This window comes from Cnephaeus nilssonii, assembly GCF_951640355.1.
Source record: "Cnephaeus nilssonii genome assembly, chromosome: 2".
Classification (NCBI taxonomy): Eukaryota; Metazoa; Chordata; class Mammalia; order Chiroptera; family Vespertilionidae; genus Cnephaeus; species Cnephaeus nilssonii.
The window spans coordinates 21,158,431-21,172,912 of NC_137073.1; the positions used below are offsets into that span (position 1 = coordinate 21,158,431).

A 14,482-nucleotide genomic window follows, 5' to 3' on the forward strand; every position below is an offset into this window, starting at 1 on the left:
TGCAGGAGGTAACAACTGTCAAGCTAGTCTACATTAGCTTAGGATAACGTTTCAACCTGCCACTCTGTCCCCTTTTCCAAGAACCCAAAGCAAAATGCAATAACTGTCAAGCTAGTCTACATTAGCTTAGGGTTTCTGCAGCATGTTGCCAAAACAGACTGAGTTACTCTGAAAAAAAACCAACCCAATGGCTAGTGCTCCCAAATATTTCAGAGATATTAATGTATTTAAAATACACTATTAGATTAAAACTGTATAAAATGTTTACTATTGTTTGTGGTCTTTATAATATTTAATCCTTAAATATTAAAATTCTGGTCTGATAAAGTATCATAACATTACAACTGTCATTATTTATTTATGTAGGCACTTTGCATGTGCCAGGTATGGCGCTAAGAGCTTCCCAGGCATAAAGATTCCCTTTTCTCCCCCAATCCTGTTAGATGAGTATCATTTCAAATCACAGATGCACAGGTTTGAGTAGATTAAGAATGAGATACTGGAGGGGACTCAGAAATGACAAATGCTTTGAGGAATTTTTCATCTGTCTCTGTTGGTGCCAATGAAACAGTTAGCCTCCGACAGGGTGAATATTTCAGAAGAGAGAACTCGCTTGTCCCATTGATGTTTACCCACAATTTGGAGGATGCTCAGGGTAGATGCATGAGTGTCTCTCAACATGTTTTGAAGGCTTTTGCTTTGAGGAGGCTGGGGTGGAAATGAGTGTCCAACTGAATTCCATGACGATAAGAAACATAAACCTAAAACCACACTAGCCTTCTGCAGACAGATGGCATTGTACTTCTTACAGATCACAGCACACATATGGCTGTTGGTGCCTGCCACCACATTAACAACCCTGGAAACAGCAACACACAGTTGATTAGAGCCACCATGGCTGTTTGGGGACTGAACGAGCTATGGTTACTCTGGAAGGAAAGGGATAACAGATACTATACAACCCTGAGTCATCACCAGAAGGGGGGAAATGCAAACTTACATACACAGGAGTCTTCGGGATAAACTATAAGGGCCGCTGTGTCATAGACAGAAGATCCACACTTAGATATCGAAGACATAAATGTCTTAATTTATGCAGTCCTGAACAAGACCAGCGAAGCCAAGGATGAGAGTGCATCTGTGAAACACACAAATGGACATCCAAAGAGGTTCTTATAGCTCTCTGCCTGAGGGCCCTTCCGGCCTTTTACTCCAGATGTGTCTTGGAAATGGACTATAATGAAGGTAGCATAGTTAGCATGAAACACACTGATTTGCTATTCTTTGGGGGAGCCTGGAGTTCTGGGGTTGGGCCTGGACTGTGATGGAAGGCATGACAAAAAAGCTGAAATGGTTACAAAGCCAAACTTCCTAATCTCTTGCACATGTCAATCTCGCTACAGTGCAGATGCATTCTTAACTGTTTTATTTGGTCTGTGTCGGATTTACATGCATACCATATTGCTTATTCTGTATTAGAGAAACCGTTAGGTGTTTATGATGAGAAAATTGCATGGTGGACTGGCTTAATGGAATTTGGAATATAGGAAATTACAACATCACCACTGGCATCCAAGGCATCATTATTGCCAACACACCTAGTGGGCATGTCCAGGAGACTTGCCCTTTGATTTATTATTTTTGGTTAAGGACTCACCTATCTGGTATCTGCCATTCTCAGCACACACCTCACAAGATTCCTTGAGTGGAAGACTATGGCATGGAGCCATGTGCAAAAGAACCAACAAAAAAAAAAATACCTTCCTAAATCCTCTTCCTCTTTGCAGGGCACTATTGGACATCCAACATTTTCCCTCCAGAATGTTGGCCATTACGTATGTTTCCCTATAGATAAAACATTAATGGAAGGTTTAAACATCAGATTCAATACTAGGCATTTTCTTGTACACACGTCTATTGCTGCAGGAATTCAAAACCCTGGGGGTAGAGTACGTATTATTCTTATTTGCAGCATAAGGCATAACATGCTCAGAAATATACACATCGTTGTGGCCTCTACTGTCCCTGGAACAGTACGATGCCGTTGACCTCAAGGAGGATCGAAGATAGTTGTCATTCATTGTCTGGGATGGCAACGAGTGTTTATAGGAGTCTGAGGGGCATCTCCCAATGACTAAGCGTTGGTCATCCCCATAGGAGTGGAGGAAAGGGTTATTGGAGGTGTGGTCTGGCAAGAGAGACTTGCTCCGCTTGCTGTCCTCCAGACCCTGGGGGAAGAGGGAGCTTTTGTTCCCCAAGAGTTTGCTGGAGGGGACACTAACAAGACTCCCGTACAAATTCCCCTCCAGAAGCCGTTCCCTGTCCTTGAGGCTTATGCTCCGAGAGGGCCTGCTAAGGTCTATCTCCCTAGGCTTGTCGAGGATGTTATCATAGGAATGCTGACGGCTAATCCTTAGCTTGTTCTTTTGGAACTGGAGGGCGTTGTTCTGTGCCCAGTCCTGCTGGTAGACCTCCTCCTGGGTGGCTGGATTCCCTGTCTCCTGAAGCATCTGGTCTTCATCAATGTCGTAGAGGTTCCCCATCCGTAGGCAGGCATCACACTTGAACGGCGACCTCATGGTGAAATGGCCTGAATAGGTGGGCAGGTTGGAAAGGCAGCTCCTGCAGTGTGTGGAGTTCTGCCTATAGCGGTCGCTGCCCTCGCTGAGAGGGGAACTCTTGTCCTTCAAGGTGAAGTGCTTGGAGTAGAGCTTATACTGGTCATTGTTGGGAAGCCCATCTTCATTGTGCAGAGGGTTCCTGTTCATGGGCAGCGTGGAGTCCCCCTTGCGAAAGTTCTCACTGTGGTCCTGGTAGGCATCTGGGAAGTCCATGTTCTCGGGAAGGGCCATGTTTTCAACAAACTGGGGGGGATCTAGGTGGAAACTGGGCTCCTTCTCACCATCAATGGTGTATATCTTGTCCCTGGGGGAGCTCGCTTTGGTTTTCAAGTATGAGCGCTCGACCTCGCTGCAGTCCTTGGGATACTTGGAGGCCATTGACCTTTTGAAGTTGTCCTTGGTCTTGTGGCTCTTATTGTTGTCAGGTTCCCTGTGGCACGTGGCCCTACTCGAAGTTTCTGAAATGTCTGAGTGGGCCACCTCTTCTGGAAGGTATCTGGGACTCTTTAGGGAGTGGGTCCTATTCTCCAATGTTCCCTCCTCCCTCTGGGAGACTGGGTTCTGGGTCATTGAATCTTGGCGTAGAGAGTCCATGGATTTCTTCCAAAGCTGCCGGGGCCTGGAGTTCCCTTTGGATTCCGTGCTCACGGCCACCTCCACCGTGTTAGGGTTAGATTCGTTGAGAGTCAGAGGGTGCTGACCCTGGAACACGTAGTTATTGAGGTTGTCCTTGTGCCTGTTGGCCACAAATGTTTGGAGTTCATTCATGTTGTCCCCAAAAATGCTGTCTTTCCCCTGAAAGGACCTGTTGTCTGAATATATCAAGTTTCCCTTATCTGAAACCATGTCCATGATCAGGGAACCTCTTTGGATAAGGTCGGCAGCTCTTTTGGGAGAATCTATTCTCGAGGAGTTCATGTTGGACATGTTTTTGGCCGACCGAAGGAATTTCAACATGTTGCTCTGTGAGCCGGTCAGGTTGAAGTCTGGAGACTTCTTTTTTTCTTCAATGTGCACCCCGTGAATGCAGCTGTAAATGCCCTGTGGGAAGTGACATAACACACCATCAGCAGCAGCAAGCAAAGGAAACCACTCCACACCTGAACTCTATCTGCAAAGGTAAGATATGGCCTTCTTGTAGGAGCCCTGGAGAACTAGCAAAATCCAATACAAAGCCTGATAATGTTTCCTAAATGGATGAGACCAGTGGCAAAGTATCAGGCTTATCTTTTCTCTCTGGCTCAAGATTATCAAACACTTTTGCAAATAGTCATACATGAAGCTTGAGAAAAGGTATCAATGAATGTTCATATAACTATGAAGATCTCAGTGCCTCCAAATTGACATGTAAGGCTATTTAATTAACCCTGCCAACACCCAGGTTACCAACTCATGCTTTTTATTAAAATTTCTCAGAATCATCTTTGGAATTTGGATACCAGAGAATCAGCTATTGACAAACAAAGTTGGCATAAAAGGACAACCTATTATACCTGTACCCACACACGGAAGCTATCAGTCAAGTCATGAGACCCAAGTATGTCAGTCAGAAAATCCTTTGTGATTCAGTATAGGCATGAAATCTATGTGTGATGAATCAGATGTTTGTTTTTTTGTTTGTTTGTTTTTTTTGTTTGTTTGTTTAGGAACAGACATAGATGCTAGGATATAAGTAGCAGTTGTAGGGGACTAGTCTTGCCACCATGTGGGGACATTATCCTGAGAGTGAAGCCACCATAGAGAAAAGTAGAACCCAGGGAATAGAGAGACATGACGTAGTCAAACCTTTGGGGCCACTCTCTCAAACTTTTCTCTTACCTCACTTGATATAGTCTTTGTGTGTTTGTTTTTGTGTGAATTTGCTCAACTTAGAGTTAGGTTTTAGCTGAGAGGGACAGTGGAGATTCCTGATGACAGTGTGCTGCATTTAAACCCATGTAGGGACTGAGTGACTTATGCACTCATGGGGAGCTCAAATATAGGCACGTCCATCTATATGTCTCTTGTTTTCTGCTACACTTTCTTCCATTCTTAAAAATAGCTGTTTACTTCTACTTAATAGTAACTCAAGGGAAGAATTCAATTCATGTGCAATAGTAGGCAAGAGGGCATCGGTGACATTATGTTTTGCAGTCCCCCCTTCCCCACTCCTGCCCCCAAAGTTTTGGCAGCCATACCTAAAAGGAACAATCAGATCAAGCCTGCAGGATTTGACCTGGTCCTCCCAAGACTGATGAGGAGCCAGCCTGAGAAGGGGTTTGTAAAAGTGAACGCGGCAGCTGCTGCTGACTTTGGCATGAACTTGTGGAAAGTATATGTGATTAACTGTGGACTGTGATAATAGTGGCTCCATCAGTTCCCCATGGTGGGGACGAGTTTAACCCGCAGAGATGCTCAAGGAACTGTGACAGCCTCGAGCCTGCTGTATTTTTCTTGTAATTTTCTGGAGACAGTCTCCACTCCAGCCTTCTGAGAGAGGGCAACAGAAAAGCCTGCCTACAATTGTGCATTTGAGCATCTCTTTCTCTGACACTCAACCTTGGGCTGCGTGGTCCTGGCATCGCGCCCTTTCCCCACCTTCCTGCAGCCTTGTCTTTAGTCTCCTTCTCCGTGTCCTGTGTGGCTTCCTGTTCACCTGCCCGGAGCCGCTATCTCCTCCTTATTACAAATGTTTGAGCTGCTCTGTTCCCCCTGATCTGCCCTTCCTGTGTCACCCCACCTCTCCTTTCACACCAGCATGAACATGCACTGCCCATTTTGTGGGAGCTCCAAAGAAAGGCCTGCTACCCTTTACTACCAAAGGGTTGTTCTCCAAAGCCACTGTGGCTTCCTGCTTAGGTAAGCAGCCAAACCCCTCCTCGGGAGCCAAATCCCTGGGCTTGTGTTTCTTTCCTTCCTGCAGAGTTCTCTCTTTTCTCCTCTCTGTTATTCATAGATCCTGGCTGCATTTTATGGGTTGTGGAAATAGGGTGCCCTCTTGAACCCACAGTGGGATCCTGGTCCCAGGTGTGGACGACCCAGAACCTTTTTTCACTGTTTCCAGCTGCCCCATCTGAGTTCATCGGGAAGGTGCCTAGGTTCCTTCTCCCTGGTCCTTGGCTTTGCTGTGTCCCCCATTCCTTACAACTCAGGAGACAACCAAGGCAGTTCTTTTTGCTGGTGCCAGTAAATAAATTTTTCTACATGAGAGGGAAAGCATTTCAGAGAGAAAACAAACGTTAAGGGCATCCTCCAGACAAGAGGGCACAGTTGGGAAAGTTGTAGGAGACAAAGGTGGGAGAAGCTTGGTTCTAATGTTAAATAAATGGCTTCTTTGAGCTTGGCCTTCTCCCTGGGCAGCTCCACACGTGCACGTATCTCAGGTTTATATTGGTTCAAATTATCCAGGAGCTTCCCAAGGGGCAAGCCCACAAGGAGGGCTGTGTGTGTCTCTGTGTTGCAACAATTTTATGTCTATTGTCTGGCTGATCAATGTGCTAAAAAGAGAAATGGTGATGGAGAGACCTGGCTTGTGTGCAGAAACCCTGCCTTGGGGTAGAAGTGAATTTCAGATTAAAAGGTGTCTGACACTAACAGAAACAGGAGACCCAACCCTAACACATAGACAAAGGTTCCTCTCTCATGCTTATTTTTCTGACATGAGAGATGAAGTGAGAAGACCTCTGTTGTTTCAAGGAAACATAAGTGAACAGGAGGATCCCATTCTAACCTGTTGGGACTCAGTTTCTTCATTCATAGGATGACTGTGATCAAATCAACTCATATGATATTGTGAGGATTAGAGACAATGGCCCAGGCTCTCATTTACACACTAGGCATAATTCATTGTGTCCTTGTGATCTTATATTTGTAGGAAAGTAGGTTCTTTGCTTTTGAATTCCCCACTGCAGGTTTTATTTAACAGAAAATGTGTACACAATGAAGACATTTTTGCTTTGGTGTGTGTTTTCTGCACTGTATGTAAATATATATGTAAGGTAGCATGTGTGTGAATATGCACATAAGACCAGCTTTAAAAATGTGTGCTGGCCCTTGACCAGAAAAGGAAGAACACTTTTAGCAACCCAGTAGCACTTCTAGGCACAGCATCGGGGGCCAAGCCCATTCTGAGTTACCCTAATAAATGAGAGAGAGATTTATTAGGTAAACTCGGAATGAGAAAAGTACATTAAGGATGAGATCTTTTTATTCACACGTATCAGGCTGTGCTTATTTTAAAAGACAAATCTTATCTGGGGAGAAGGAGGGAGGGTAGTTGCTCAAGCAGGGTTCCCTGCAACCTTTGAGGGTACGAGTGAGGATGGCTGGGAGTTTCAAGGGGGCACACAAGTGCCTTCAGTGCTCCTATGGGGAGCACTCTGGCTAAGGGAAGGGAGGCTGATGTTCAAATTCCAGCTCTGCCAGCCCGTCAAGGCACAACACAACAATAGCTGCTCCTGTGGGCTCAGTCTCCCCCCCGACACTCCCATTCTTCAAGATGCTTGGAACAGGAGTGAGGGATTTAGTTCATTTCTTACAATAACGATCCTATCAACTTAGCTTCCTTAATGGTATCTCAGACAGAGGAAATGCTCTTCCAAACACAAGCAGGATTTATAAGTAAATGCAACAGTGTGCATTTTGCTCATAATAATCCCAGAATCTTTGGATATGGAAAGCCTTTAGTAACTGGCAGAGAGAATTAGCTTAAAGTTGGCATACCTAGCTATATGCATGCACGCTGTTATTTTTAAGCAATCTGTGTGTTTAGATGCCATCAAGCTAATTAAGAAATATGTATTTGCACCAAACTCAAGTTTACAGTGCCATTGAATGGAGAAAATAAATCCTCCTCACTAAGCTAATGTGTACCTTCTGAATCTCCAAAGTTTTTCAAATCACTAAATGCTAAGGATACAAAAATTCCTTTTTAAACAATTATTTTGTTTCCTCGATAAGCTTAGCATATAAAATTAGATGTTTTTAAGAAATATTTTTCACCATGTTTCAAATCCAAAGTCATTAAACTCTTTCAGAGTGAAAAAAAAAATTCCAAGGAGAGTAAATGGGAGAAATAGGGAGATAAATAGATTGAATGGATGGATGGATAGATGGGTGGATGAATGGATGAACAGACAGATGAATGAATAGATGGATGAATGGATAGATGGATGGATGGATAGATGGAGAAATAGATGAACATATAGATGATTGATACTAAATCTATAATAATAAAATCATAATATGCTAATTAGGCCCGACAGCCGAAGGACCTTCCGGATGAAGCGGGGGCTGCGAGGGCCGAGCCCCTTGCACGAATTTCATGCATCGGGCCTCTAGTAGACAGATAATGTTATACTGTGTTAGAGGATGAGAAAACAATATGTATGTATGTGCTTTTATTATGATGCAAGTAAATTACTAGATTATGTTGAATATGTAAACACATTATGTGAGTTGCATGCACATATGCTAGTATATTGTATAGTATGATTTGTATCAAATCTCTTGTCGCTTGTGTTTGATATTTGTTGCTTGTGTAGGAGTGTGGGCTCTGGACGGTACACTATTTAGATTCAAACCATAGCTCCACCACAACTGTGTGTCCTTGGATAATTCCCCTAACCTCATAACTCCGAGTTTCCCCATCTGTAATCTGGAGCTAATTACAGTACCTACCTCATAGAGTTGGTTTGTAGGTTTCATGAGATAGAGGGTATAAAGTTCTTATAAGGTGCCTGGAACATATATGTGCTCCATAAATATAAGCATTTTCCATGATGGTTATCATTACTGGTGAATTCTGTCACATGTGCTTTCTATGGCAACATACACATGCCATGTTATGCAGAATAAAAGGAGACTTTCTTGTATTGCATGTGAACTCCCATAGCCTGTGTACTCTGTGCTGTAGTTTATGTTGGGTTGAATGTGTATGTTGTCTTGTTTGATGTGTATGCATTTTCTCATGGGTCTTCACGTCTTGGTTTCATTGCAGACACTATTGCCCTGCACATGCTTTCCGTGTTTTGTTGGGGTGTGTACACAAAGTGTGGCTGTGTGTGCAGATTATGTTTTGTCCTGCACGTTCTGTTGGAAAGCATGCACACACTGTCACATCCTGCATAGGGATGTTACTATGTGGTATGGCATGCCTGGGTGCTAATGATGGAGGCCACAGTCAGCTTTGTTTGGCCTACATGATGTTTTTTTGTGTGTTTTTTAATGGAATTGGTTACTAATATTTAAAATAGAAAGGTTTCATACAAAATCAGACCACTACTTTCTCTTTTACAAATAAGAAGACCTGATGATATTAGCTCCGCATTCCCGTCCTCCACTGAGGAGGACTACCACCTCCAGGCATGGAGAGCATTATGCAGCTGTCACAGGTCCTGGGATCCTCCATTGTCCCCTCACCCAGACACCCAAGTTCAGAAGCTATTTTTCACATCATTGGTGCTGCCTTTCTCGTGCCCAGCCCGCTTCACCCATTCACCCTTCTATTCTGGCTTCTATAGTCATCTGGGTTTGCAAACCGCAGCTTATAAACACCCAAGGTTTAGACCCCCTCCTGCAAGAAGTCAAGACCCCCTGATTCTCTGGAAGCCCGATGCTTCCCTGGACCCGCTACTGCAAAAGGAAGTGGCCGCCAGGGGTACTGACCCTGCTGATGGAGAAGAGCAGCCCCGGCCGGTCAGAGCAAATGCCCGTGAAACAGAAGCGCAGCTTCCAGTAGAAGAGATGCTCCCAGATGAAGGTGATGAGGCTGAGGGCCATGGCGGCCGCCAGCATGTAGAACACGCCTGCCATGTTGTCGATGTCCAGCTGACTGCTCATCACCTCGTTCTTCTCGTGGTGGCAGATCCCTGTGAGCCACAGCGTCTCCAGCTCCTCCATCTCACCTGCACAGGAGACACGGCCCATGGGCAGTGAGAAGCGGGGCATGCACTCCGGGGCAAGCATCTTTGGGTTTGGGATACACATGCATGACCTGTGGCTGTGTAACCTGGAGGCAAATTACTGAGCTTTCCTGGGTCTGCATCACTCACTTGTTGAGTGAAGATAATGATAATAATACCTACTTAGTGACTGTTGTAGGAAGATGAAATGAGATAATGTATAGTTTGGCATAGTTCCCTTTTTTCCTTTTTGTGTGCTTTTTTTGTTTGTTTATGTCATTATGTCCTGCCCATCCTATTTTTCTCCATCTCATCCCCAAACACACCCAATCCTGGAGCAAGTCATGGGCTAAACTGGCAGCCAGCTACAGTGGAAAGACCTGCAGTCCAGTTATGACTTCATCACCCACTAGCTGTAACTTTTGAGCTACAGTTATCCTGCCTGGGAAATGGGTATATTTCCCAGATTTGTGGTGAGGATCAAATGAGCTCACATATGTAAAATTACAAAATGTAGTGCCTGAATCACAGGAACTCATAAATTGCAGCCTTCGCAGTACTGTTGTGAAGAAAATGCCCAGCGCAGTGCCTGGCATACCATCGTCCTCAAATATATTAGTTTCTTCTTCCCTCTTCCTTTAAAAGAACATCCAGGATTATTCCAAAAGGTCACCCACAAACAATGCACTTAGGCCTCAAAGCATTGATTGAAAGGAAATATCCCAACCGGCTGTGAATGGCCCCTTGCAAATTAAACACTTCCCGCTCCAGTAAGCAATTAAAGAAGCAAGTGGGGTTTTCAAAGGAAATAAGGTAATAGACATGCTTAGCACTATTTTGTCTCTCTTTTACGTGCATTTTATCCAGTTGCCATTTAGGAGGAAATTTTCTGATCTGAATGCCTAGCAATCATACTAACTGTAGCAATTCACTCAACTATGGCACTTAGACTAGGATTCAGCCTTTACACACTACCCTTCAGGGCAGTGAAAATCAAGGAGGCTGCATGCGCGTGCGTGCACCTGTGTGTGTGTGTGTGTGTGTGTGTGTGTGTGTGTGTGTGTGTGTGTGATCTCTAAGATACAAGAGACATGCAGAGCAAAACAAAGGAAATAGTCCACCTGATTATTGGATCCCTCTAGAAGAACTTAATAAAATGACTATTTTCATACTGCTCTCCTGCTCCCTTTTTATGTTTCGGGGAATCAGTGTGTATCGCTGGTGGTTTGTTCTAGCTCTTGACTGAGTCGATGGGACACAGAAAGCTAAGTCGGCAGTTATTCTTTCTTGACCTTTTGAAGATGTTATGAGTTTTCTTCTGATCTAGAGGGCAGCTGTTATTAGAAGTCGGCTCATAATTACTTGCTATGTAATTTCTATTTTCTCTCTACTTGCTTTAGAGAATTTCACTTTGTCTGTGGTGTGGAATCTGGGTGTGGGTTTGTTTTATTTGCTCTGCTTTTCAACCTGGTGACTCATAACTTTAATTCTGGAAAAATCGCACTCATTGCTTGCTTTGCATATTAACTCTCGCCATCCTATCTTTTAAAAAAAATTAATGGACTTCCATTTTTAGAGTAGAAAGTACAGTTTCCACATACTCCTAGCCCCCATTTCTCTCACTTTCCCCTATTAACTTCTGGCATTGGTAGTGGCAATTTTCTTACAATTTATGAATCAATCTTGATACATTATTATTAACTAAAGCCCATAATTTACATTGCGGTTCACTCTTTGCTTTGTAGGTCTGTGGGTACTGCTCAATACTTAATGCTAAGCATGCACCATTGCAGTATCATAGTGTATTTTCACTGCCCTAAAAATCCCCTGTGCTCCAACTATTCATCTCTCCCTCCCTTCATCCCAACCCCTGGCAATCTTTTAATGGTCTCTCTAGTTTTGTCTTTTCCAGAACATCACATGCTTGGAACCAGATAGTATGTAGCTTTTTCAGACAGGCTTCTTTCACTGAACAGTATGTCCTTCGGTTCTTTTGTGTGTTTCAATAACTTGATAGCTTGCTTCTTTTTATTGCCGAATAATATTCCATCACATAGATGTATCGTCTGTTTGTCCATTCACCTGCTGATGGACACCTTGGCTGCTCCCTGGTTTAGCCAGTTATGAATACAGCTGCTCCAAATAGTCATGTGTAGGTTTTGTCTGTGGATGCAAGTTTTCAACGCATTTGGGTAAATACCTAGGAGCATATCGCTAGATTGCACGGTGAGACTGCTAGTATGTTTAGCTTTGTAGGAAACGGCCAAACTGCCTCCCGAAGCGGCTGTGGCATCGTGCATTCCCACCAGCAGGGAATGGGGGTTGCTCCACATCCTCAGCCGCGTTGATTAATGTTCTCAGCGTTTGGGATGTTAGCCATTCTAATAAGGTGTGCAGTGCGTGGTAACACAATTCTCTAATGACACATGATAATCCTGTCTTTTTTCGCTTTTGACAATTTTGTTTAAGCTATTCTGGACCTTCTCATCCTATCCTCTAGGTTATTAACTTTGTTTTAATATTTCCCATCCCTTTATCTCTCTTTCCTGGTGTTAGATGATTTGCACATTTTCCAGTTCATTTATTCTGTCATTAGTAATATTTAGCTTTATGTTTTAATTTTCATCTATTTTAATTGTGACATTCATCTGGCTTTTTTTTTTTTAAGTTCTGCCAGTTCTTTTGATCGTAATGTCCTACTCCTCTGTTATTTTTAAAACTTTTATATTTAATAATTTCAACCCTACAGCCTTTGGGTTATTCTCTGCCCTGCCCCCTCCCCGCTCCCTTGGTTCTTGGGGTTCCCATCTTATTTGTTGTGTGTGCTGCATCTCATGGTGGATTACTTCCCTGTGACATTAGTCACTTTTGATTATGAGCTAACCTTCAGCATACTTGTTCTCCCCCTACACCCAGAGGGCTCCCAAGCACGCTGGGCTCAAGAAGTGCCCCCGCTGTTGGGTTCTGGGTTTGCTTCCATCACGGTCCCAAGGACTTGCCATGCACCAGCATTAGTATGAATTTTTTTTTTACGGTAATTACCACACCATTTAAGTAGTATACATTTAGACCTCCATCCTCATTTTGGTGTTAATTTCTCAGGGCTTCAAACAGATGGCAAGCCTTCTTGTACTTTCTTTGCTTTGATGGACAGTTTTTTCTAATCTCCTTTTCACAGATGCGTTGACTCACTGGAGGTTTCAGACGTACGCAGTGTTATCATTTTCTGCTCCCTTGCACGTTCCAGGGCCCCGAGTGGCTGTCAAAGCCCGTCTCCCTTTAGCTGCCGCACCTCAGCTGAAAAGTGCCATGGGAACATCCGAGTCCCCGCTGTTTCTGGTGCCTAAGGAGTGTGTGAATGTGCGTACGTGCAATTGCATGCAATCCTGAGTTCCGTGTTTGCGGCATGATGCAAGGGCTCATGGGCCTTGGGCTTTCCATTGTACCACAACCATATACACATGTATAACTTTTGTAATCAGGATTTAAACAGCGTTTGTATTTATGGAAGGAGAAAATAGGAAATGTGCATCTTTATAAATTCTTCACAAGGAAGGGTGCCGGTTACTCCATGGTGCAGGCAAAGTGATGGGAAGGGCTATCTTGATTTCAAGTCCTTTCCTCCCAGCAGCCCCCATGCTTCCACAGAATTGCAAACGTCATGGGAGACCCTGTCATGTTATCTCATTGTCCACGCAACGCCACCACCACCTTGTCCAAGAGTTACAGTACGGCTTCGCCTTCTCCAAAAGCTCTGAGGACATCCCCTCAAAAATACCGTGTGCCGCCGGCTTCCCACGCTTTGGAGTCTGTGGGGACACAAATGGGTCTTTTCACCACGTTCTGTCACACTCGCAGCACATTTTCCTTTTGGTGTTGTCCCACAGACAGCCAGGTCTGTGCGCCTGTAACAGGCTCAGTCTGGGTATAAGACACATGGTCTTGATTCCTTTCAGAATGTGATTATAAAGACTTTCCCCTGCCCTCCGCCCAAACAGCGCCTCTCTCTTAGAACAAGTCCACTGGGTAAGCCAGACCCGCATCCAGAAAGGAGAACAAAATGCAGTTCTCAATGCCAATTGCAGCCTGTTCCAATCACTTTCCAGTTATTCATTTCCTGCCTCACAGCCTTCTGCTACGCGTGTACTGAACTGCAGTTCAAATACTTTCTTATTTCGTTTTTAATTTACTCAAGTATATTGTAATCTCCTTGAGGGAGACGAGGGACCATGTTTTATGACTGTGGTGTTTCTCATGGCCTGCAGCACATAGCAAGCGCTGAACCCGTATTTTCCCTTTGTTTCTTTCCTTGCATCCCCAGGCTCAAATTGGGCAGCACTGCAAAACGCGCAGGTCTGTTGGGTGAGTGTTCCTGCCATATAAATAGAGAAAATGCAGAGCAAGAGGGAACGTGCAGTGGGCCCCAGCGCAGGAGGCTGGACGCTTGCATGTCCTCAGCTGGCAACGCAGCAAGTGCCATTTTTGCGAGGAGCAGCGCTGTGCTGTTCATCCGGCTGTCAGTTGCTCCATTACAAAGAGGCCGTGATCCCTGTCGATGTGATCTTGTACACGGGAGCTGGTAAATGGGACAATTAAATGTCTTTCCTGCAGCGGACTCATTCCTGCTGCAAAGACAAAAGCTAAGAGCTCTCCTGGGAGGAGAGGGAGCCTGAGCAGCGTGGGGTTTGCAGCCAGGCCCCCGTATCGTCTTGCTCTCTGCACCTGAGAGCCCAGAGCTCTCTCCCTCTCTATTTACACCTCTAAGGACAGACAGGAAGCTCACGCGCACTTGAGGATGCCTTTGTATCCATGGAAGTTACACCTGTTCAGAGGATCTTCCTGTATCTCTCTTCAGGGGAGCAGGCATTGCCAGCACGGGTCTCTCTGCCAGCCTCGAGTTCTGTGCCATCCTAGGAAGGCTGTGTGTCAAACCAGGTGTCACAGACCTCTCTCTTCCCTAAAGCCACCAGTTAAAAGGCA

The 14,482-nt window shown here is 44.6% G+C and overlaps 1 protein-coding gene across 1 annotated transcript in view; it reads right to left on the reverse strand.

Moving 5' to 3' along the window:
• Nucleotides 1-1,871: 1,871 nt before the first annotated feature.
• Nucleotides 1,872-14,482, reverse strand: part of GRIN2A (glutamate ionotropic receptor NMDA type subunit 2A) — a gene marked incomplete at both ends in the record, with an annotated part of 366,842 nt that continues 354,231 nt past the window's right edge. The window contains 2 exons of the mRNA XM_079798403.1: nucleotides 1,872-3,662; nucleotides 9,267-9,505. Coding sequence (XP_079654529.1) covers nucleotides 1,872-3,662; nucleotides 9,267-9,505 — 2,030 coding nt within the window. The remainder of the gene's footprint in view (nucleotides 3,663-9,266; nucleotides 9,506-14,482) is intronic.